The sequence below is a fragment of the Epargyreus clarus genome, unplaced genomic scaffold (genome assembly GCF_041222505.1).
Source record: "Epargyreus clarus isolate Ecla_fem2 unplaced genomic scaffold, WU_Ecla_fem_2.2 ptg000021l, whole genome shotgun sequence".
NCBI classification, from domain to species: domain Eukaryota; kingdom Metazoa; phylum Arthropoda; class Insecta; order Lepidoptera; family Hesperiidae; genus Epargyreus; species Epargyreus clarus.
Genome location: NW_027332228.1, coordinates 6,948,200 through 6,973,779, shown reverse-complemented (window position 1 = coordinate 6,973,779; position 25,580 = coordinate 6,948,200). Strand labels below are relative to the sequence as shown.

Sequence of the window (25,580 nt, the reverse complement as noted above, 5' to 3'; positions counted from 1 at the left end):
TTCAAACCAAAAACCTTTACAGTTGGAAAGCCTCTATCGCGCAGTTGTTTGTTTTTCTTACTGTTGAAAACTGATTTAGGATCAAAATAAAAACACTAGACATTTGAAATAAGTTATACAAATAGTTTATTCAAATTTCAAAGTGAATACACACGAAATTTAAATATAAAATATCATCATAGTAAAAATTATTTTAACTGGTTTTTCATTTCATTTCATTTCACATCTAAACAACGTCTTAGACTAATAGTAATTATTGAATTTCCAAAGTGAGTTTCATAATCAGATTGATATTAACATAATTATGGCTTTAGTCTATACTGCTGCACATCAACCTCATAAAATTGTTGGTATTGAATTCTGCATTCATACACGCGCTTAGACGGAAATGTTTACTTCATATACTCGGACAGTCACTTAGATCCGGATCCATGTGACACACATTGTAGTATTCCGCATAAAAGTTGCTGCAGCAGCTGGTTTTACATTACCTTTATTAAATAACTGTTATAAATAATATTTAGGGCATCCCAATAGGATTCTAAGAAAAATTATTGAACAATCTTTGCACAATTATTTTATCTTTCATCGTGTTAATTACAATTTGTAAATAAAAAGGTACAAAATATTGTGACTGTTTATAAAGTGTTAAAAGCGGTAAGAGAAACCATAGATATTCATCTGAATGAAAGAGCACAAAAGGACGCCTTAAAAAGACATTTATGTCTGAATCTCGTAATTAAAAATTTTAAAGTTACATTTTTTGAGATCGACACTGTGATAAATATGTGGATATGTGATCTTGTAATAATATTTTAATTGTTTTTATGATAAAATATTAATGCAATAAAATAAGAAACATGGAATGCCAAAATGTCCATTCAGCTACTCTTTAAATTCCATACAGCAATTATCTAAATTTAAAATAAATAACTTATGTTTACAATATTTGTCGGTCACTAAATGTTAATCGATGTTATAATTTACTGGGATATAAAATATTGGTACTTTATTTACGAACTTTCAGATAAATATATTATTTGTAAGGTACACATAAATTATGAAACACTTAACATAATCCATTTATGAAAGCCTCTAAATTTTAAATACTGTTAGGATATGGATCTATCATGTTACTAAAGCCACAGATTATTTATATTATTTTTAACAATAAAAGTGTAAAAAACAGAACATCATAATTAACAGAGATTCTTATCAAAATACACAATACCTACAGTGCATGATATAAATAATGATACAACAATGTCAAAGTGTACGTACAAAACACCCTAGTAAAGTCCATAATAATAATGAATAATGCATATGTTTGCACTCTTACATTCCTAAAACAAAAATAACTAACTTTAAAGGAAGCCATGAGAAGACATTGTATATTATTTCTTAGATTGGAGGAGAAAACCGTAGTTCATAATTAAAATACTAAAGGTGGACGGTTCTTAGTTATTACTAGTCACAAGATGCACATGAGCAAAGTAGTGGAATTTTTGAAGTTATACTCCTTTTGCGCGTTTGTGATAAACGATGAGTGAATTTTACAACACCGACATCAAAAATCGACGTCGTAAAGTTGGCTAGTAAAGTAACTTATATCCTAAAAGTTACTGGATAATTTTTAATATTTTATTTTGAGGTAATTTATTTTTTGTTTTGCAATAGCTTATACAGACACATGAATTCTTTTTTATTTATATTTTAACTAATACGCCAAAAAAGTATAACTTCTTACATGTGTACATAAGTACAAATACGCTTTTTTATTTCTGAAATATTTTCAACAGTTCCACTTTTCTCTAAAAGAGCAATAATAAAATAATTTCAACGTAATCAAATACACAACTCGCAATTATTTAAAATAGTAGAATAGAATACTTTTTCAATGTAAACATAAATTAATACATCATAAAAAAAGAAAACTGTAAAATTAAACATAAAACATGTTTTGTAAATTTAAAAAAAAAATCTAAAAATACTTAAAACTACTGTTACTTATTATCTCAAAGAAAAAACTTGTATGTATATTTATTTTGAAGGTCCATCCCTTTGATATGAATAATTTAAGGTCAAATATAATACAGATCATTTCATTTTCAGATCATGGAAGTATGTAGAATTATGGAATATTTTTAATTTACTTTAACTTTAGTACAATATAACATAGTTTGTAACACTGGACTAGCAACTATTATATTATTTTGATAAAATATAACTTTTTAAAGTCTTAGTAAATCTTAATTGTTATATAAAATGCAGCTGCAAGGTTTAAAAAATTACTATATGTAAAATGCAATAAAATCTACAACATTCATATTAAAAACGTAGCTCGATACTTGATTATGCTTACATTAAAAGGCCACACGTTTTTCTCACCTGTAACACAATAGATATGAGTACTTATTATAATCGATTTCAAATACAGTAATTGTCGCTGCGCCTGACAAGTTTCATTTTTTTTTTTTTTTTTTTTTTATAATATGAGAGTAGCAGACGAGCATGCAGTCCACCTGATGGTAAGTGACTACTGCCGCCCATGGACATCTGAAATCAACCCCAGATAGGATTAGATATTCCTACCTGAGGTCGGCCACAGATGCGCCGCTACCCCTGAGGACTAAGCTGGAACGCCTCGGAAAAGTCTATCTCCCTTACCACACCCTTCAAACCGGAACACAGCTGCGCCTAACACTGCTGTTATTAGGTAGAAATAGGTGTGGCGGTGGTGCCGCCGGAGTCGAACCACAAAGGGTTCTACCACCTTCGAGCTTCGACCTTTCATATTTACTTATTAAAAAAAAAATCAAGAAAAGGAATAAATTTAAAAATTATTTACTTGAAAGATATTTTTAACGCTACAATATAGAATTTTACAAACGCATATTATTACGGAATTAGATAGGCGCAATGTCGTGAATATAATTTCTTATTGAAATATATATTTTAATTGAAACATAGTTTATTACATTTATAATCAATGCATCATAAATATGCATATATATATGTTCTAATAAAATAATATAACACTATATAACAACATTGTATCAATACTGTAATATATCTCTTTCTTTATATAACATGAATAATAATTGCGTTAACTAGAACTTTTTTTGTATTACAATTCAAATACAATATACGGAAGATAATAGATTTATTACTGTGAATACTATTGTAATTATAGAATTCCACATTATTAATAAGAGAAAAATGTTATTTTTTAAACACACAAAATATGCAAAAAATATCACATTTACACAACAATAAGCAATACAACATCAACATGCATGGGATCTCAGACCAAGTGAAGTTATACCCACCAAGCCATCATAGTTCACAAGGGACTTATATTCCTTGGTAGCGAACCATGCAGTATAGAACCAAATGAGCACCCATTAAAAATTAAGCACCGCATTACAAAGTATTAATTCACAATAATTACATAGATATTTCAAACCCATTATATCTACTACAAAATCCCACAAAACAATGTATAACTTCATAACTATAAGCAACTCTTTAAATTCTTTCAATATCAATGTGTATATGATTGTTTCGTATCTACTCATTAGTTTTTTCTTTATCCCAGACACCAAAGGTTACAGCACGACATAACATGCAGACTCACGAATCAGTACTTTTCTTGCAGATCCTGTAACTCTGCTCCATCTGGCTCCGTCTTGTCAGACCGGTGCCCTCCCAACTCCGCTAGACGAGAATTCTTCCACTTGCCATCGGAGCTGTTCATATTTCGGTCCTCACACACGCACAGGAACAACGAGTCGACCACCATCTGTAGAAACATTAACAAAAATAATAATTATTTCCAAGAAATATGTTACATGATTTAAATGTCATAATGTAGGTACAGATTTTCTTTACAAGAGATATTATAGTTTTAGGCTCTGCTATTTATGGTTGAGCACTCATGTATAGCAACACCTAAAATGCTTATACATTTTATTTATATTTGATGTATTTCTGACCAATAAGCTGTTTTTAACAGGTTTAATTTAAAAACTTTTCTCGTAATAACCAGGTACTTTGACAACTTTGACTTTTCTCATATTGCCCATTTATACGCCTCGGATTAAAAATTACACTCACCTCGTACAGAGAGAGTATACAGTGCGCTATAAAGAACGAGAAAACGCATATGACGAGTGTTGGCGCGGCAAAGAAGTGCAAGTCTGGGTTCCGTTTGAGCAACAGCAGCCCCACTATGCCGGTGAGCGCCGTCACGATGCACTTGCCCAGGAACAGGATGAAGTCGCCCACGCTGTTGATGGTCGCCACTTGGAGCGCGTTGTTTACTATCGTGCTGAATGCCTGCGAAATATTTTTTTACATACATACATGTAGTATGTACAAATGTGTACACGCCATAGTGTTTTGCTTTTGTGCAAACACTATGGCGTGGGATAATATAGGAAGCATTTAGTCCATATAAAATAAAATTCGAGTACATGTGTAAAGAACCCCTTACAAGCTGATAACAAATCCTGTAGTGAAAGCAAATGTTAGCGTAAACCCATTTTTAAAATGGAACATAGCAGCACTATGTGTATAGTGAAAGTATTACTTAAGCTTAAAATAGGTCAAAATCACATTAATATAACATATATTTTACGCATACCTTTCCCGCTGCCTTGCAAAAGTGGCATCTCTCGATGGTGATGATGGTGTAGGCGTTGTGATTCAAGTACCGGATAAACTTTTCGAGGCAGTAGAAGCAGCAGATACCGCACTTGAGGGCGCACTTGGCGCAATCCGAACCTTTCTCCGCCCTCGTAGATAATCTGGATATGATCAAAATAATTCAATATGATAGGAGCACACAATTCTTGAAACTAATTTTAATTATCAATTTAAGAAAACAAAAATATTTATTTATATATTTTATAAGTGAGATAGGTATTATGGATGTTATCTTTAAGATACAACAAAGCGTACATACAATCAGATATGAAAATCAGACAATTTACCAAGTTTACTTATTTTATCAAGGCAACAAATCCAAGCAAAGATGTCATTTTAGATGTGCATTTATATCAGAAATATCTTTATTTGGAGTAGCATTTGACCTTCATTTGATCAATCCAAGTATTAGTGGACTAAAGACACAAATTTTATAATACAATGCATAATGAGCATTAAGACAATTATATACTTACTTAGCATGGAGATACGTAAGAATCAGTCTCGGGATTTTAAATAGCGTTATCAGGAAGGAGCCTTTCGCGACAGATCCCAGGTGATACTTTAAGAGCTTCCCGATCGAATATAGCACAGGAGAGGAGTTTGCGTGAGGACCTCTAAAACATATAAACGAATAGAAAAAAATAAAAGCTATATTTTTGTCAGTGAAGCTAACCTAATACACACATATATATTATCATTATCACCACATATGTATGTACACCAGCTTGGAATACTAACAATACACTATACTACTACAATACTATTAAAGAGAAGTGCATAATTATTTCATTGCTATTATTAATGTTTTGATAATATTTACTTGAAAAATACCAAACTACCGACGTAATTTACTGTAATGTAAATTACGTCAGGATATGAGCCTTATCAGGATATGAGCCTTAGGTTCAATATTAGAACATTAGCTGTTTATATACATTATACATTAAGCAGCAGATACTGTTTTGGAGGCATACTTGAGGTGAGGTTGGCATTTTTCAAATATAAGTTCTTGACGTTATACTGATCGAACAAATACTTTGCCGTGACTGACGAAAGTAAGTAATTTATTAATATGGTTTGGTAACAGTTAAGATAGTTAACTAAATAAGTTGTTAGTGATTACATCTTTGATTGTATTACTTCTATCGTATTAATTAATTTAATTATATTATTAATAGTATTATTATTAAGTAGTATTTAATTAGTAAATTCTATATTATTTTGTTTTACTAACAATTACTGACAATAAAGTAGATACTAAAATTAACAATAAAATTAGAAAAATATCTAATGGAAGTGGATTCTTTAATAAGTTATTTTATACGTTAATATTGTTAAAACTACATACAAACAACAAAAGTAGACATTCTAGGAATCGCCTACGTTATAGTCCTTGCTCTACAAAATAATAGCTAACAAACCACAGTACTGAGTCATGTTACCTTATACAATGACAGTCATTAGTTGATTCATTCTGTTCATTTCTATTTTAGTTCTGCAATAAGTAATGAAATGTCAGTGTATGCGTATGTATTCACACGTAATTTTTATTTTTAGTAGCTGACATTTGATAATGATAAGTTTTTAATTAAATGCACATTTTTATATATTATAATTAGAACACCTTTAAGCCTAATGTTATTACAGAAAAGTATTTTGGCTCAAGAAGTAATGATACAACACTCAATACATTTTAGTGTATGAAGCATTCTAAATTTTTGTATGAAACTGATTAAGACTAGACAAAGATATGCTTGTTTGAAATGTAAATAAGCTATAGCTTGCATAGCTGCCTACTTAACATTAGGCCAGGGGTTCCCAAAGTGTGCGCCGCGGCGCCCTGGTGCGCCGTAGAAAGTAAAGAGGTGCGCCGTGAGTCGATCCTCTAATTATTGTACACCACAAATCAATATTTGAATATAAAATAAAATCAATGTGAATCAAAACGCCAATGCGTATTAATTCACATTGATTTGACTGATTAATTATCGTATTTAATTTTTGTTTTTTCTCAAGTATTTCTTGTTGTTTTCCGTTTAAAGTCTTTTATAATAACATAAGTATGGTACAATTTTATACTGTGGTGTTTAAATTTTCGTTTCGATCAACCTAACGTAACTACTATTATTGTGGGTACCTATTTCTTTCGACTGTCTTCTTCTAATAGTTAGCTAGAACAGGGCGCCGTAAAAAAATATCGAACTTGTAACTGCGCCCCGCGTTACAAAAGATTGGGAACCCCTGCATTAGGCATTAAGATGTACTCAAATTCTTTTGATATGTAAGCATTTACTTATTGACATACTTAGTATTCATTAACTTGCTTCCCACACACATGTTTCCGCACAGATGTAATTAATTCAAATCGAAAACGGATGACCTAATTCAATCAGTTTTCACTTAATTCTACCATAATCTATAATTTTTCCATTATTTTTAGTGACAACACTAAGGCAAAAAAAAATTGGTTGGCAGACAAAAAGACAGAGGTACTGCACTGTTTTATCTTTGCCTATTTAGGTATATATAATTTTTAAAATATAGGTAAGAACTGCTACTGCAGTTTTGTCTCTGCCCATTTATATATAGACTTTATTATACAGGGAAAAGAGAAACATACCTGAAATACCAATGCGACACAGCGCCGGCGATAGTCATCTGCTGGCACCCGAGAATGAACTCGCTACCCCACACCAGGCAAATGAGGCACATCCACCACATACTCTTCACCCACATCGGGTCGAACTCTATGGGATCTAGGACATAGCCTAGGTCAATAAACATTTATATTTAAGAAATAAAAATAACGCAAATAAAAAAATACACTAGGCCCTTCTAAAAAAATATGTGTTTCAAGCAATATTTTTTTTGATAAAAAGTAATATAGTTATATCTAAGAAAAACATTGAAACCATTTAAATATGTATTTGAGAGATGTAAATTGTAAGTCTTCTTATTATCTTGAAAAATGAAAAATAACATCCTGTTATTAAGTTCATAATTATGCTAATATGCATGGTACAAAAAAATCATTCATTCATTTGACAAAATTTGTTCATTCAGTCTGATTATCCAGATAATTTAAATGAGATGTATTCAGGGGTAACTAGTATGTATATAGATTCTTAAACAAGAGGCAAATCATAGAAAAATAGAAAATCTGTAAAACATTTTTTTTTAATTTCTAATAACTTACTTTTTAAACTGGCACTTTTGTTGAAATTTTGGGCATTGACTGCAGCATTGTCCATGTGATCAGGCAAAGGTGTGCCATTTATAAAAAAGTTCGTTTTGTATGGTATACCTGGATAGTTAGCAGTAGCTAGACAAACCTGAAATATTATAAAATAAAGAAAAAAATGTAAATAAAGTGCAAGTATAAAAAATGTAATCAGTTGTGTTGAAATTAGACTTGCTAACTGTAAAACTACATATAATATGAACATGACTAATATTTCAGTATTAAATAAGGAATGTAATAATATTAGACTTCGTAAAAACTATGTGTAGTATTACTTTTAGATAACTCCTTAATTTGATTGTGTCTTATATAAATACTTGAATTCTTACCACCACAAATGACCAAAATGTGAAGAATAATATCAGGAAGAGAAATGTTATAATGGGTTGTAGGAAGAGAGCTGGAATAGAGCCCAGGCAATGTGCTGTTTCCTTAAATAAAGCTGCCAAAAACGATACTCTTGAACGCATCACCCAAACTAATAGAAGTAAGATTACCTGAAACATTTTTTCAATTTTACAATATTACTTCTAAATTTTAATTAATACAGTACATTGCAAATGTACATAACCAATTTTATTTTTTATTATATAATTCATGATATATATTTATTTATATAGAAATAGATATAAATGGATAACGTAATCAGTACAGTAAGTAGTAGTAATTTGTAAGTAGAGATGATAAACTCTTAACCTTGCAATAATTGCCTGCAATTTGTTATTACTTAATTCATGCAAAAATAGATCTACAATGTAATTTTCTTAATGATAATACTTACAGTTATGATTGTAGCAATAATTGAATACCACAAAAATGCTTTTTCATTTTTCAGAGATTCCTGTAACAATACAGACATATTAAAAAAAATCAAACAGACCATATACCATATATCATATACAATTTTAGATAGATAGATAGATATTCTTTATTGCACACTTCAACAGAACATAACAATGATATACAATTATATAGTTGATCGTATACAATTTTATGCAGTTGTTGTGACATTTTGAAGTAATATGGTATGTACTTACAGCCAAAAATACAGTATCTGAGAAGTCTTTCTGTTTAGTCCTCAACTCATGGTATGTATACCATAACAGAGCAGTACCAGCGACACTGGCAATTGATACAATGATCATGAATATCCATGAAACTAGAGTAGCCAGCAAATGCAGGATAGACACCATGATCAATGAACAAACTGAAAGAGATTTATTATTGTTTTCTAAGTATTTCTAACATCTTTCTTGTCAACAAACCCTCAAAACATTAGCAGGAATAGTATTATCATTATGCTATGTTTTGGTTTAAAAGGTGTTGTAAGGGCGATACACATATCTAAGGGGAACCTACTTAGTTCTCAAGGTCAGTTACTGACCTCAGGTAGAAATTCAATCCTATCTGATGTTGATTACAAATGTCTGTGGGAGGTAATAACCACCTACCAGGTGTTTGCTACTGCTTTAATTTAAAAATAAATTATATCTAATTAGTAATTACCTCAAAATGATATTGAAATTATAAGTAATTCATAAATAAAATAGTAATGAAGTTAAATACTCACTAAAAGCTATAATAACACAAATAATCATTTCTTTCCAAGACGAATATATATCAGATAGCATCTGCTCTATAGTATCCCAACTATTCAACAAGTCATAGAAATCTGTAAATACTTTCTGTGCGAGATCCTTGGCTTTCTTGGGGAAGCACCTGTTAAGAAGGGGGAAGCTATCGTGGACAGGAAGAGTGGGGCATGGACCAATGTAATTGTGGAGATCTTTAGTACTTGTTACATTATTCAGATTAATATCATATCTACAAAGATTCGAACCAGTCTCTCGATAAAAGTTTTGTATATCAGCTAGAGATTCCATATTTTTGTTTGGACATTGTTTCACGCATATTTTGAGTGAACGACGAAGTTCTTTCACATCCATGAAGAATAGATAACTTTTATCTGCGGTACTGATGCCAGCCAGTGGGAAGTTTATGAGTTTTTGATTACTTTTCACTCCGCATGTATTCCCGAACGAGTCGTATCCATTTATTAGTCTCAATGGATTACCATACACGAAAGATATTGCAGCAACTATTATCTGGGAAATAAATCTTGAATTTAGAGCACTCGACAAAAAATATTTTACTTTCTTCAGCAAAGAAGATTGATAGTTAATATAATATAAAACATAAATAAAACAGTAAAGTTTTAAAAATAAAAACATGAACACATACCATCAAGATCCAAAAAATAATATAGATAACCAGCCACAGAACATCTGTACACCCTTTACGTGGAGTTTCATTTTGCGGAGATATTTCACTTTGTGTACACCCCATTGTTTATGTTTTGTTACACTTACAGCTATCGATCGAATAAATTTGTGGAAAGGTGCGGCGGATTATCTCATCTTTCCTTCCCAATATAATGTTTTGACGCCCACATTCCAGTATTGCCAACATAATGTTTATTTTGTGTGTGTATTCCTCGGAACAGGTGTAATTAGGGATGTTAAAAAATAATCGTTTTTTATATTAACATTAATCGATGTTTAATAAATCGATTATATAAAATATGTGTTTAAATCGATTTTTCGAAACAGAATTTCAGATTTTCAGAAAACAAAATATAAAGCTCGTATCCAAAGAGTATAGTAACCTATGTAGCTCGTATCCAAAGAGTATAGTAACCTATGTAGCTCGTATCTATGCGACGGATGAAAAAATCTTGCTGTAAATTTCAATTTTATAAATAGGGCCATCTATGCGTTGAATGAAAAATCTCGATTAAAGTTCATGCGTATAATAGAGTGGTCAGAATTTAATAGGCCTATTTTTACACGTAATTATTATTTTATTGTTTAAACTTGAAGATTAACGAAACATTTGTATTTTAGTTTAGTTTTTGAGACAACATGGTCGTTTTGTTTATGTTTGTGTCTGTTTTATATTTAGATTTATATTTTAGTTTTTTAGAAAATACGTTTGTGATTTTGTTGGGATGCCTATCATTTAGTTTTTATTATAATAAAAAAAATAAGTTTAATGGTACTTAATTTTGTATCAATAATGTTTTTTGGTTTCTTAACTACTTACCTTGAAATTTTAAAAGGACATTTGATTTATAGTTTCTAATTTGTTATTTTTTTAATCGTATAATTTTATTTCATTTTTATGTTTATTATTGAAATATGAAAAGCATATACCTTTTAATAATACAAAAAACGATGTTTTTTTAAGAAAATCATTTTTGAAAAATGGATTAATTTTTTAATAAAGAAACATCGATTTTTATTTAATCGGTTCTTTTCCATTAATCTCACATCCTTAGGTGTAATCTGAATATTTCTGAACAATCTGAACTTCTACACACATTATTATAAAAAAATTCTATACTTCTGTTCTGCAGTGCATTAATATCTCTGTATAAAAAATAATTCACTTTATTTCTGTAGTTTATGCGCATAGTCTTGCTGTCATGCTGTCATTTCTGATCTGTCATCTGTTTCGGTCACTATCCGATAAATATAAGACCTTAGTGATTGGGGGTTAAAATAAATATAAATATTAAATAGTAATAAGATAAATCTTTAAAAAATGTTTTTGAAGCAGCTGTTGAAATGCAAAAACGAATTATTTGGACATATAATCAGTAGAAATTTAAATAATAATATTGCGAGTATAACAAAAATACATCGCGAAATTTATGCAAGAACGTATCCTACCAGAATAGTTTTAGCAGATGGAGCTTCAATCAATATCAAATATCACGAACCTAGGAAAATAATAAGGGTATGTCATTATTTCCAAACAATTTATATGGATTATTATAAGGAGATAGGGCTAAAAAATGAGAGGTTAAAAAGGAAAACAAATGTTTTATATTTATTCCGTACTTATTAATATATATTAATTAGTAAAGCTTTGGTGCATAAATATTGTAAATTCAGAAATTTTCGTCTCAGACCTTTTCTAATTATGTTACAGTTACCTTTGGATCTCTCACAATTATCTGAAGAAGAAAGAAAAATGAGATTGGAGAAACGAAAGCCCAAGAGAAAAGTGAAAGTTGTTGAATCTGTTGAAGATAATTATAATGCTAAGAAGTATTTAAAATACCTTAAGAAAAAGTAGGCCTGTCTATTATATAATATTTAGGTTATGTAGATAAGAAATTATAAAAATCTTGGATTCCAAAATGATGTGTTTTTATATGAACGTCTTGATGTCTATAAACATTCAACTTTTTGTGAAATAAGAAGAGTATCTTCCAAGTAATTTTTATGCAATTGTATATTACTTACTGTCTATTAATTTTAGTGGTAGTAATATTAGTTTATTTTTCCTGATAAAAATGTTGTCAAGGGTAGCTAAAGATTCAAAAAGCACTGCCGTATACCAGCTATCTCCCTGGGTGATTAGCCATAGACCATTGTTACTTTATAATTACTGTATAAATTGACTAATCTGCTTATATTGGAAAAACTGCACATGCTTTTGAATGTGAAAGCACAGTTTGTGTCTGTACACAAATACTACAACCCCACCACAAGAACTATTTGGACAGATACAATTTTTTAGAAAATGCATCATTAGCCATTACCATGCTTTTATTAGCTTGACCTGTATGTATGTATGTAACTGAATCTTTGAACTCGATTTTTACCCACTTTGAATGGTCCGATTAATTTAAAATTATCAAGAGACAATGACAATACACTATTTAATTAATTTTATCCCATTTACCTCATCAGGATTGTCAGGAATTCAGGAATTAGGATAAACAATTATTGTTGTGCAATTTTAGTGTGCTTTTTAGTTTTTGAACTATAATTATGTTTTGTTTAAATAAACATTTTGTCATCAAAATAACAGTTGCTTGCCAACATCTTATCACTGCTCTATGGTGTGGTTATTTTGTGTGAAAGGGATTAAAGATATTAAGAGATTCATTATACATAAAAATAAGTCATCCTTTGATCTGTCACAAAATATAAGCTTTAATGAAAATAGAACTTAAGATAAAACTATAACTACCTATACAAATAAAATAACACTACATATTATAGTACAAAATATAATGACATCTATATACAATATGTTTTAATTTTGAAAAATGTAGCCACTGGGGAAGCATGCTATAGTTTTGTTTTAGCTTTAGCATGAATAGGCATGGTTTTGCAAGATCCGTGGATCTGTATCCCAGCTGCCTGTATGATGAAGGAAATACTAGTAACATTGCCTAAACTTTATCATCTTCCAACAATAATTCCCCCAAAACATTATCCTAGACCAGGGGTTCCCAATCTTTTGTAACCCGCGGCGCAGTTACAAGTTTAATATTCTTTCACGGCGCCCTGTGCCCTGCCCTAGCTAACTATTTGAAGAAGACAGTCGAAAGAAATAGGTAACTACAATAATAGTAGTTACCTTAGGTTGATCGAAACGAAATTTAAAACACCAAATATGAAATTGTACAATACGATATTAAAATAATTTAAACGGAAAACAACAAGAAAGACTTGAGGATAACAAAAATAAAATACGATATTTATTCTGTCAAATCAATGTGAAGGGTGAGCTAAGTGATCTCCGCGCAGTTTTTCAAAGCGGGGAATATCACTTGATACTGCTACTCTCATTTCTTGCTCCACATTGATCCGATATTTGTTCTTTATAACAGCTACACCTGAAAACCCAGCTTCACATAGATATGATGTTGCCAACGGAATGAAATTTTTTAATGCTTTGGATGTTAAATTTGGATATTCATTTTGAATCGATGACCAAAACACCAATATTTGTGGTGTCCAATGATTAGAGGATCGACTCACGGCGCCCCTCTTTACTTTCTACGGCGCACCAGGGCGCCGCGGCGCACACTTTGGGAACCCCTGTCCTAGACAACAAGTTCCTAATTAAACTATAATCATTATTTATGAAGCTTACGCAAAAGCTAAAGTTGAGATATTTTTTTTAATTAATTTCTTATATGCTGAATGATTCTCCACAACCACATGTTCCCTTGATGTTTGGATTATTAAAAACAAACTCAGCTGACAGTTTATCTTCAACGAAGTCCATTTCAGTTCCTAAAAAAATATAAATGGTTGAAATCTTTGTTAAAAGTAATAAATTATTAAGGTTATATTGAATGTCTTATACATAAATAAGTAATCTTATTAAATTGAGCTTACATTGTTTTTGTGAAATTGAAGTACAAATGAGCATGCAATCCATGTCATGGTATTGGTTACTATCATGGATATTTATAACAAAGTCTAAATGGAAATAGTGTTGTAGATGAGGTTGGTTTCAGAAGTGGTACTATTCATGAAGATTAAGTTTAATTACTTTATCTAAATATCTCAGGCTTCTCATAAGCTGCTGCTTAAATCTCTACCAAAAAAAGGTAATGTCCTTGAAGTGGTCAAAGCTATATGTTATTGATACAAACCTAATAATGTTAACTGAGCTTTCTTGTCGATTATTATGGTAACCCCATCTTGTTTCACTTCCTCATCTAATTTGCCTTTATCTTTAGCATAGTCTAATGTGTACGAAAGACCATTGCAGCCTCTCTGTCGAACCCCAACTTTCAAGCCAATAAATCCTTGAGCTTCATCTTTTGCCATAATTTCTTTTACTTTCTTTACTGCAGAAGGAGTTAAAACGAGTGCAGCCCTTGACGGCAGCACGCGCTTCTTCACCGCTCTAACGGTAGCACTTGCAATTGTTTTAGTAGCCATCTAAAATTATACAAAAATGATAATGGAATTTCACGATCTAAAATTTACACATTTTGGTAAATATTTAAACTGTTCACTAGATAGCCGATCAGTTATCAAACTTGCCTGTGTAGTTACTGATTATTATTATTTTTTGGCAATTTCTAGGACATAAAGTCCTAAATTATATTACGAAAGAACGTTTTCATAAAAATATTTAATTTCATCAGTCAATTTACTAAATGTCAATGATATTACGTTCTGAAAAATTGTGACAGTGACAATTTCGCGACTACAGATAGTAAAGGATTTTTAGGTAGATCGCCAACATTGAAGGCACGAAAATTTTAAAATATTATTTATCCGATAGATTCTCGATTTTGTGAGTGAACCATTAAATAATTCTACAACACACTGTAAGATCAAACTGTTGATATATAAATCTATATTTTGATATACTTGTCTGAATACGCTTAATCCCAACTATGCAGCATATGATCTATTAAAAAATATATATGAACAGAATGAATGACACGTCAGGCAACTGAGGCACTACTCGTGTTCTAATGATTTTTTAACTACATAATGTATTAAATTTAATAGCAATGGGTGGACAAAAGTTTGAGTACGATGAGAGTGGATCTACATTCTTTTACTTTGTTCTTTCCTTCCTAGCTTTAATATTAGTTCCAGCTACATTTTATTATTGGCCGAGGAAAAGAAAAGAAGGTAAGATTTATTGAATTACTAATGAAATACATACTTTTCATGCCTTATAGACTCCGTATAGGTCATATAAAAGGTGTAGCTTAAATTATAATTATTGGTTGTACTTTAAAAGTGCGAAATTTGAATAGAAATATGGAAAGGTGACACTGTACAAATTTACAGTTATGTTGACTAATTGATTAGTTTGTCGATGTCATAGCACACGGCGGTAAGTAATAAATAATTTACCGCCGTATGGTAATATTACGCTTTAGCCAGTTAGTAGCGTGTTCGTTAATTCTATTGTTTTCACTTACAGATCCAGCAAAATTAGCAGAATCATGTCACTGTCCAAATTGTATGAAAAAGCGAGTTATAATAGAACAATCGCAGCCATACAAAACTTTAAAAAATGCATTTATTATGCTAGCAATAATATCAGGATGGGTATTGTTAGGATTCCTAGCTATGAAAGTGTCCCAGTTTGATTATGAAATGTCTAATTTTGATCCTTATGATATACTTGGATTGCCCCCGGGAGCTACTCAGGCAGAGATCAAGAAATCTTACCGTAAACAATCATTGATACTTCATCCTGACAAGGAGACTGGTGATGAGAAAGCATTTATGAGACTTACCAAAGCTTATCAGGTAATAAACAAACAATTATAAGTATTATGAAAATATAAGATAATTGAAGCTTTGCTATAACTTGTTATATTTGGGTGAAAAGCTACAATACATACTATATTCATGATTTTGTTTAAAATATTTTGTATAAGAATTTAAAGAATCTAGGCACTTTGTTTTTGTTCATTAAAGTTTTGTGATGTGAAAAGTGCATTAAGCTGGCAGCTTACTCATATATACATAGTTTTTGTCTTTAGACTCTTTACAAATGGTTTGATAAAATTAGATTCAGTCGGGCCATCACTGTCCTAAATTTCCATATACTAATATTTTTGGAGCATTATATTAGTATCTGCTCCAGGCCTTCTCAGTTATGGTGAAAAGGCTCATGCTGAGCAGTGAGCATTAGAAAATAAAGATGAGCTGTAATTGTGGAAGATTAATGCAATGTGAATTTATTTAAAGAAAAAATCCTTATGTTAACCATGTTAATTGTAATATTTGTTATGAATAAACTATTGACTTCAAGTATATTTCCTAAACATTGGAATTTGGTATGATTACTTTCAGGCCCTTACAGATGATGAAGCAAGAAGGAATTGGGAGAAATATGGCAATCCGGATGGCCCTGGTGCTATGAGCTTTGGTATTGCCCTGCCTAGTTGGATTGTGGAGAAAGAGAACAGTGTGTGGGTGCTAGGATTGTATGCATTAGTGTTCATGGTTGCACTACCAACTGCTGTAAGTAATACTAATGTTTAGTGGTTATAGTGAAAGTTTATAATAGTGGCATAGTCTTTGTTTATTTTTTTATCATTAAAGTTATGGAACAACATAATTCACTAGAATCTTATGCCTGTGCCAAATAATCTATGCAAAGTGTATTAAATTTTGTGTTTCTTGGAACTAAAATTTGTAATTATTATTTGCCAGTATCTAAGTGTTACTCTTTGAAGTTAATAAATAAATTTTTCAACCATCATTTTGTTTAACAACCTGTAGTGTTATAGACTTAAGATTTTGTATTAATTTGAATACATTATCTTTATTTCAAATGTAACCTTACATGGTTTCTTAACTATTGTCACAGCTGTTTTTTGTTGCCTATGAGTAAAATATATGTTTTTTTGTTTCAGGTGGGTACTTGGTGGTATCGTTCAATTCGTTTTTCAGGAGAACAAGTATTACTAGATACAACACAAATGTACTTTTATTTCTGTCACAAAACACCATCTATGCCTCTGAAGAGAGCCTTGATGATACTTGCAGCATCTTGTGAGTTTGATAAAAGACATAACTCTGAAATTGTAGAAAGAATTACAGATAATGAAGAAGTTCCTATGGTGAGTATCTCCTTGGCCTTTCTTTTTGAGATTTTCAAAATTTTATTCACTTGCACTAACTGACTTTACAATTAAGTATAGGTTTAAGATTTGATGGTACAGCAACTATGAGTTATAATCCGTAAATTTTTATATATGAGTAATTTAAATCCGAAATCGAAATAATAGCATATTTTTTGCATAAGTAGTATCAAAAGCCATATTTAGTTTTTAGTATTATGCAATAAATGATTTCAAATAATGAGTATAATAAAGTGTCTTTCCTTGTAATGACAGTTGTTACGTGAGCTACCGAATCTCGGCGAGAAGAACAAAGAGCAGCCGCTGTGTCGCCCGTACAGCATCAAGGCGCGGGCGTTGCTCCACGCGCACCTGTCTCGCATGCGCCTGCCCGAGCACACGCTGGAGTGTGATAGACGCTATGTGGTCTCCCGCTGCCCTGACCTCGTTGTTGAGATGGTCAACTGTGTCAACCAACTCATCGCGCTCGCTTACGCTAGACGAAGTAAGATACGTTTGATGGTACTTGTTGGGTAAAGTTTTTGTTGGGCTGGTTGTAGATATACTTTTGCAAGGCGTTGCGACTTAGCTCCCAGGTGTAACCTCCAGACCCTACCTCATGTAGGAGTCTAATCTTATCAGAGGTAATTACAAATGTCCAAGGGCAGCAATAGCCATTTACCATAGGGTGGATCGCAACCTGGTATGCTCTCGCTTTTTTTCAAATGATTTGGTTATGCGGTTATGCCAAAAGAATATTGAAATAGTAAAGTGTAAGGGTCTCAGTTTACGAAGTTTGTCATTTTAAATGCCACTATTAATAACCAAGTAACCATTAAAGTTAGTATAATAATTAACAAATATTTAATAATATTATAATGTCTAAGTGATTGGTATCCTTGTTTTGCTACTTACAGTTCCAAGATTACCTACAATAGAAACAATTGAAAACTGTATGAAGCTGTCCCCTATGATAGTGCAAGGCCTATGGGAATACAAATCGCCTCTTCTGCAGCTACCATACATTACTGAAGATCATTTGAAACATTTTACAAATCGCAAGAAGCACATCAAGTCTTTGCTCCAGCTGGCTCAATTGTCTGGGGAGGAGAGGAGGCAGGTGCTCAGATTCCTCAATGACCAACAGTATGAAGATGTCATGAAAGTATTAGGCAATATGCCATACATACATTTCCAAGTCAATACAGAAGGTAATTAAAATATTTTATCACTTTATTTTATTGTTTGTGATAAAATTAATAACTAAGTCACGCCGACTTAGTTATTAATTTTATTTATAATTAAAATTGTAAGTATGTAAAAATGATATTCCATGTTTATTTTGAAAAATGATGGTTGTGTTTACAGTATTTTCTTGCATCAGATCTTACAAACAAATTAGACATGTGGGGTTCTGTTTGGCCAGGCCTTTATTGTTAATATAGTTTTAAGAAAACAAATAAATGCTCAACTTCAGCAATATTTAAAGTCTCCGGAAATTACAAATTGTTTTTGACTACTAATATTATACGTTATATACATTTATATAAGTATTAAGTAGATTAATTTAGTAATTTGTGGAGGGTAGTTCATAAATACACATATTTATTTACCTGTTTAATTGCAGTTATTGATGACGAGAATTCGACAGTGGTGACAGCGGGTGCTATAGTTACAGTAACTGTATTTTTGAGAAGAACTAACATGAAGGAACTATTTGGAGATACTACAATAAAAGAAAAGGAATCTATTAAGTAAGTCTTGTACATAATAAATTACATATTTTTTTAAGTTTAGTCTCCTGTTTAGGCTATAAGTCTCTATGTGGAGTTTCATTACTACAAGTTGCCTTAATATTTTATAGTTGATAGATAGATTTTGCTAACCTCATACAGGTAGAACACACTGGACTGTAGTATGTAAAAAATATCTGTGTAAATAACTGTGTCCAATAAATAATTAATTTGAGTTAGGATGATTTATTTATTCTATTGCATGAAATAATTTGAAGTCGTGACTAAATTATAAGAAACAGTGTGCTATACTATCTGATTAGCTACGCGTTTTTATTGAGTACCGATTCAATTATTTCGTCTGTTACTACTTTGACTTTTATTCATATAGATTGCAATGTTTTCTTGTAGAGAAGAAGTGGAAGGCGGCGATGCAGCTGAAAAGGGGGAAAACGACAAGAATGAAAAGAACGACAAGAAAGATGTGTTCAAGAGGCCGGTTTGGATGAAGCAAGCCAGGAAGCAGGTGTCGAAGAAGTCCAAGAAACCTGCCGTGAAGCAGCAGCAGGCTAAAGCCGCACAGGCGGCAGCGGCACAGACCGCTGCGGCACAAACCGCTGCAGCGCCTGCAAATACTGCTAATGATGTTAAGAAAAGTAAGGAACCAAAGAAGAAGAATGATGAAGATGGTAAGTTCATAGGGTTTTATTATGATTTATTATAGAAAGGACATGTAAATTACTATAATAATTATTCCAACATTATTTATTGTTAAATAATTTTAATAGCTGAGAGTCGTTTGAAATTTTAGCTTCTATGCAGATGCAGTTTTAGTTTTTATCAAAATCGGCCTCGTAACTCCTTTCAGCATTTTTCGCTAATCCTTATAGTTTCGGATTTGGCCCTGAAGGCCCGTTTGAAAAATTCACCCTGTAGCTTATCAAGCTACGAACTCGTTTGCTTCATTGTTACATCTGGCCCATTATATCGTACGTATGTGAGGCCTGGACCATAAAAGAAGAACTTCTTAAGTGAATAGAGGCTTTCGAAATGTGGACATACAGACGCTTGCTGTCTATAAGCTGGACTCAGAAGGTGACCAATGTCAAAATTCTAGAGCGAGTTGGCCAAAAGCGCGCACTTATGCTCACAGTAAAGCAAAGGAAAATCCTACTTGGGCCACGTTCTTCGACATTCACAATACAATCACATAAGTAAGTAATAAGTGTAAAAATATTGTGAAATGCTACAATTTGTTCCTATTTCCAGGCGATGCGTCCGACGTGGGCAGCTCGGGCGACGAGTGCGGCTCCGCGAGCTCCGCGTCGGAGGACGAGTCGCGCGACAAGTCGTCCGCGGCGGAGGACGACGACGACCAGTGGGACAAGTTCCAGAAGCGGATACAGAAGAGAGAGCGCCTCGAGGGACGTTCGAAAAGCTCGCACCCAGTACACTGCCCCTATTTCCCGCTGGTGAGAATTAATAATAAAATTTGTGATGATTGCATTTTATGAGAAGGAAATAGGAGTGTTAAAAGTAGTGAAACCTTTTGTGGTTCGACTACGAAGGCACTACCGCCATTTCTATTTCTGCCTAATAATAGCACTGCCTAATAATATCTGTTTAGATGGGCGTGGTAAGGGTGGCGCACTTCTTTGAGGTGTTCCAACTTAGGTTTCAGGGGTAGAGTCCGCGCCAAACTTCTATTAGCAGCGCATTTGCTTCTAATCTTAGGTAGAAATGTAATATAATCCGGGGTTGATTGGCGGGGAGATGTCCATGGCCGGTAAGGCTACTTTGCTAAAAATATAATATTGGCAGCATCAACGTCTAGGTCTATTAGTACATGTAACATAGCCATTTATATTAAAAAAATAAAACTAGTATTTAAAACTCAAATATGTATAACAGGAGAAGCAAGAGTTCTGGTGGTGCTACATCTGCGACCGCAAGTCGCACACGCTGCTGACGGCGCCGGCGCACGTGACCGCGCTGGTGGACTCGCACGAGCTGCAGCTGCGCTTCACGGCGCCGCGCTGGCCCGGCCTCTACACGCTCGCCTGCTGCCTGCGCTCAGGTACCGGGACACGTGAACAATTCGCCGAGTTACTCGCCGAACAATATCTACGATTGTATAATCCACGCTTATTTAATGTGTGCTAAAAACACACTCCGCGGAGAATGAACACACGTCGTGGTGAATACCGAAAATACCGAGTTTCTATTCGTCTAATCGTTTCCAATTTAGTCCTAGGATCGAACATCTGCGTTAATCTCAGGTGGGAATCTTATCTTATTTGGAGTTGATTACAGATGTGTAAGGGCAACATCGGGTGGCTTGTATGCTTGCTCATCTAAAAGTCGGCCTGTCTCATTTCTAGAATAAAAAAAGGAAACAAGGCAAACAATTCAAATATAATATTAGAATAGGCTTGATGAAATCAAAGAATAAATGATTTAAGTAAAAACAATATATTGAAAGGTTTCTCAAAAAAGACTCGGTTTAAAAAAACTTTAAGATTTATTATTAAATTTTCAATAAAATGAAAGTATAAAGTCTGCAGTATTTTGTCCATCTTGTCTGAAACGCTAATCAAGGCGCGAATGACGTCATTTTTGGGTATGTCACTGAATTGCTTAAACTTTTGTATGGGATGTTCTAATGTGACGTCACCAATGGACGCCATGACACCCGCGAGCGATTTCGCGCTTAATTCAAAATAAGTATAAAAATATGCTATTATTTTCGTTAATACTGAATTTATTGCAGAAATTATACGATTTTTGGAATTAGTAGACATGTACGTACATTATAAAAGGGGTTTTCAAAATTTGTCATCATGCCAATTAACATAGATACTGTTCCATTCAGACTCGTACATCGGCATGGACCAGCAGCAAGACATGAAGCTGGACGTAAAGGAGGCCGCCGCCGTGCCCGCGGAGCACCCGCAGTGGGACCTCAGTGACTCCGACACCGATAATAACGACCAGGTATCATCATCATCATCAACCCATTACTGCCCCACTGCTAAGCACGGATCTTCTCTCAGAATGAGAAGGATTAGGCCATAGTCCACCGCGCTGGCCAAGTGCGTATTGGTAGACTTCACATACCTTTGAGATTTTTTTTTATAAATCTCAGGTATGCAGGTTTCCTCACGATGTTTTCCTTCGCCGTTTAAGCGAGTGATAATTAATTTCTAATACGCACATAAATTTGACAATCAGAGGTGCGTGCCTGGGATTTGAACCTCGAACCCTTGGATCGAGAGGCCGCGTTTCCTAACCACTATCACTGCTGAGTAAATTATACTGAACCAATAATAAATTACACACACACTTCTAATAATCAATTTTTTTAATAATTTTCCCATCACAGATCACATTTTGTTCCTACTAGACATTGTCATGTTCTGATCTTTGGTAGGCAAAAATAATATACATAGATGGATTATAAAAAGTTTAAGAATATGTAGTTTGGTTTACGCGTAGAAAATCTAATGCGCAGAAATTATGTGTAACCTTGTACTCGGAAATAAAGTTGAAATTGATAACTTGATAATTAGTGGCATATTTTTTTAAAGGTGATAATTTCGTACTTCTAGTGTGGTGTTACCACCAGTTCACCTATATCAGCTTCATAATTTAGCAGTGTTAAAGGAAATTTTAATAAGTCCAAAATTAGACAATCTTTATCTAAAGATTGTATTGTCAGTGGTATGTTTTATAAGGCGCTAAAACTTTTTTTTTTAGCTCGACCTTGAATACTAAATACCTTAACAAGAAGTTACTTGGGCATTCCCGAACATTTGTAAGAACTTTTATCCTCGTATACACAAAGCAATCTTTATCTTAAAAACAAAAGGCATATTTCCGGAAATAAGTTGAGATAATAATTCCAGTAACACCTCGTCTTAGTGTCTACCTGGAAACGTGCTCTGCTCAAAAAACAATTACTAAATCTATGAAGCCTTCATTCCATTGGCGCTGCGTCATCGGACGTGAGAATATAGGCCGTTGGACCATCCAGTGCGATTATATTTATCACAACAAATTATAGAACAATTAAAAATTTACCCTTATTAAAAATAATATTCGAGTTAAAATACAATTACAATAAAAGTTACAAAATGTAAACAGATTTATGCCAATAAATGTTATACTGACATACTTAAACTTTATCTATAGCTATAAGATAACAGATTCGTTAATTGAACTCAGCTCAGTGATGAACTTTCACTGTCGATTCTTTTAATATGATATGACTAAATGTCATTTATTTTACAACTTAACTTACATATTTTATTTAGTAGTGGAAAATAAACCTTTAATACTTAAAAGTTGAGTTCTTGTTTTTAACAGACAACAAAATTATATATTAGCAAAGTTGTAGGTGACACTAAGGGAAATTTGATATTACTCTGAAAATGTCTTTTACCTACTCTTATTATCTCTTATATATATTTTTTGTTGTACAGGGAGGTAACGAGAGCGAGTTCACAACAGACGACGAGGTCGAAGAGGAATAGCCGTGGGTAAATAAGTTATTTTTATAGAGTTTTTAATAACGAGGTGTATGTGGAATATGTTGTTGTATGGTTTGAGAGATGATGAATATAGTATCTTTTATATTCAGTTCCTCGTTTTATTTTCCTTCTTCCCCGCTAAACGTTGAAAGGGACCGAAGGCGGTCACTCGGCGTTTAAATATTGACCTCGACGGGTTCGCGTCCATTTATGATCGTGCTAAAAGTTAAGGCACAATGACGTTTCGCGGAGCCGGGCCGAAACCCGAACGCTCACACAAAGGGATGTCGGGCGGCCGAGGGTATCGTCCTTTGGAGGCTGCGCGGACGCGCCCTGCGGCGGCGGCGCGGCGCGGGCGGGCGGGGCGCGGGGCGGGGGCGGCGCGGGAGGGCTCGGGCCGCCGCGGCCGCACTCGCGCGCCGACGCTCGCCCCAGCACCACGATCGAACGACCGACGCCCGCGCCCGGTGTCGTATTACCGCTCTAAATATATCTCGCGAGCGCGATCGCCTATTTGGAAACGGTCGCGCGCCGTGTTTTGAACCAGTGATTGACAGTGCCGAGTGAAGAATCCTATCCCGATCGTCCAGATATCGGCGACGTGAGTATCCTCGCGATTTAACCTGGGACGATCTCGCGGCCCGCGAATATTGCGTTACCGCATCGCGGTTTTAAAATAAACAGCTGTTTCTTGGAATCGATAGCGCTGGTAACGTGCTAAATTCGGCCTACGCTTTCGTTTGAGGTTTTAAGAAATTTGAGATACTGGTAGATGATCTCTTAGGCACTTACTTGTATACATCCATATGATCATATACGACGGACACTGGAACATCAAGTTGCAATTAGAATCTTATTGGATTCATATTTTGTCGTAACCATTTATGTTATAAAAGAAGGATATTTTTTCTCTATACAAAAATAAATGTTAACTTCTCTGAGTATAATAAATTTAAGAATATTTTATTCTTGTATTTTTAGTAATAATTGATAATGATGAATTTAATCGTTAAATGTATTGGATACTATATCGTGTAGGGTAGACGTCACATTAGGCAAAAATATACCATAGTTTGACAAATACATAATACATAGTTTGACAAATACATAATACAGTTTTGAATTAAAGCTTTGAAAGGCGCCAATTATTTAAAAAATGTTCATGAAACGTAAATCATTGCATAAGCTCTTGTTTTTGAATGATGTATGTTGGCAATGAATCAGTCTTAAGGTTTGTAGGATTTATGATAAAAAAAATATGTTGGCATTGACAAACGTAGAACTAATTGGCAATTATGACCCGCCGAGAATATGACGCGGAAAATATATTTACGGTTGCGAAAACATGCACGTGAGCCGTTTTAACAGTTTTAACTTGAATCTTGACATTGCACAACTTTGCAACAGCTGTCATGGGCTGCATATATTATCATGTTTAGGTTAGGTGAGGGTAGCCATATTTTCGGAAATATTTAGGTATGTTCTTCCTTCAAATGCATCGTTTTATTGAAGCATTTAATTAATTAAACGTCATTGAGACTTTTAGAGATTAATGCTTATAAATAGGTCGTATATTGAGCAATAGCGTTATTAAAGATCGGAGAGCGATCAAATATCTAATTAAGAGATAAGATTTTTATCAGTATTGTTAATGCTGAAAAGCATTATCGGTTACGGCTGCAGCTAGAACTGGTCTTTCGATACTTGGCAACAACCTTTTATAGGTAAGAGTTTCCATAATAATGGGTTTGAATATAGCCCGTAGTTACGATTGGTGATATCCCAACATTGGCCACGGGTTGCGCGATGAATCGAACCGCGACTGATAGCGGGCCGGTTAGACGAGTCCCGAGCCAGAGTGCAACGGCCCAAACTAAAGGGAATTTTAAAACGTTCATACTTGCAAGCCCTTTGATCTTATAACGCATAGTGCATGCATTGCGATTATTTAA

At 33.3% G+C, this 25,580-nt stretch overlaps 5 protein-coding genes across 12 annotated transcripts in view; 3 read left to right on the top strand and 2 right to left on the bottom strand.

The window, feature by feature from the left end:
* Positions 1-102: 102 nt before the first annotated feature.
* Positions 103-10,436, bottom strand: Ctl1 (choline transporter-like protein 1). Of its 4 annotated transcripts, none has more exons than XM_073084101.1 (12): positions 10,193-10,436; positions 9,522-10,056; positions 8,989-9,158; positions 8,733-8,792; positions 8,281-8,448; positions 7,907-8,042; positions 7,331-7,478; positions 5,184-5,324; positions 4,646-4,808; positions 4,117-4,338; positions 3,638-3,802; positions 103-2,388 (listed from the first exon to the last, which is right to left on the bottom strand). In XM_073084101.1, exons 1-11 carry the CDS (start codon positions 10,295-10,297, stop codon positions 3,641-3,643), a joined length of 2,010 nt encoding a protein of 669 aa, XP_072940202.1. In that variant the 5' UTR covers positions 10,298-10,436; the 3' UTR covers positions 103-2,388; positions 3,638-3,640. The 4 variants fall into 4 exon arrangements, with proteins under 4 accessions (XP_072940202.1, XP_072940204.1, XP_072940205.1 ...); XM_073084103.1 differs by having other exon boundaries at positions 3,648-3,802; XM_073084104.1 differs by having other exon boundaries at positions 7,331-7,466.
* A 1,014-nt stretch (positions 10,437-11,450) lies between these two features.
* mRpL55 (mitochondrial ribosomal protein L55) lies at positions 11,451-12,156 on the top strand. Its single transcript, XM_073084179.1, has 2 exons — positions 11,451-11,749; positions 11,945-12,156. Exons 1-2 carry the CDS (start codon positions 11,555-11,557, stop codon positions 12,089-12,091), a joined length of 342 nt encoding a protein of 113 aa, XP_072940280.1. The 5' UTR covers positions 11,451-11,554; the 3' UTR covers positions 12,092-12,156.
* Positions 12,157-13,859: 1,703 nt separating this feature from the next.
* MagR (Iron-sulfur cluster assembly 1 homolog MagR) lies at positions 13,860-14,971 on the bottom strand. Its single transcript, XM_073084178.1, has 3 exons — positions 14,812-14,971; positions 14,415-14,706; positions 13,860-14,049 (listed from the first exon to the last, which is right to left on the bottom strand). The coding sequence occupies exons 2-3, from the start codon at positions 14,704-14,706 to the stop codon at positions 13,946-13,948; spliced, it is 396 nt and encodes a 131-aa protein (XP_072940279.1). The 5' UTR covers positions 14,812-14,971; the 3' UTR covers positions 13,860-13,945.
* A 226-nt stretch (positions 14,972-15,197) lies between these two features.
* Positions 15,198-23,737, top strand: Sec63 (translocation protein Sec63). Its single transcript, XM_073084177.1, has 12 exons — positions 15,198-15,414; positions 15,713-16,044; positions 16,594-16,764; positions 17,160-17,366; positions 17,643-17,871; positions 18,284-18,577; positions 18,994-19,120; positions 19,511-19,788; positions 20,369-20,571; positions 21,011-21,176; positions 21,972-22,093; positions 23,581-23,737. Exons 1-12 carry the CDS (start codon positions 15,291-15,293, stop codon positions 23,629-23,631), a joined length of 2,304 nt encoding a protein of 767 aa, XP_072940278.1. The 5' UTR covers positions 15,198-15,290; the 3' UTR covers positions 23,632-23,737.
* Positions 23,738-24,020: 283 nt separating this feature from the next.
* Zasp52 (Z band alternatively spliced PDZ-motif protein 52) overlaps positions 24,021-25,580 on the top strand; it is a 36,788-nt gene continuing 35,228 nt past the window's right edge. For 3 of the 5 annotated variants that reach the window (XM_073084172.1, XM_073084174.1, XM_073084173.1), the window contains exon 1: positions 24,022-24,229. The gene's annotated coding sequence lies outside the window, so the exon portion shown is untranslated. Of the gene's footprint in view, positions 24,230-25,580 lie in introns of all 5 variants that reach the window. The other 2 variants (XM_073084171.1, XM_073084175.1) reach the window with 1 other exon arrangement.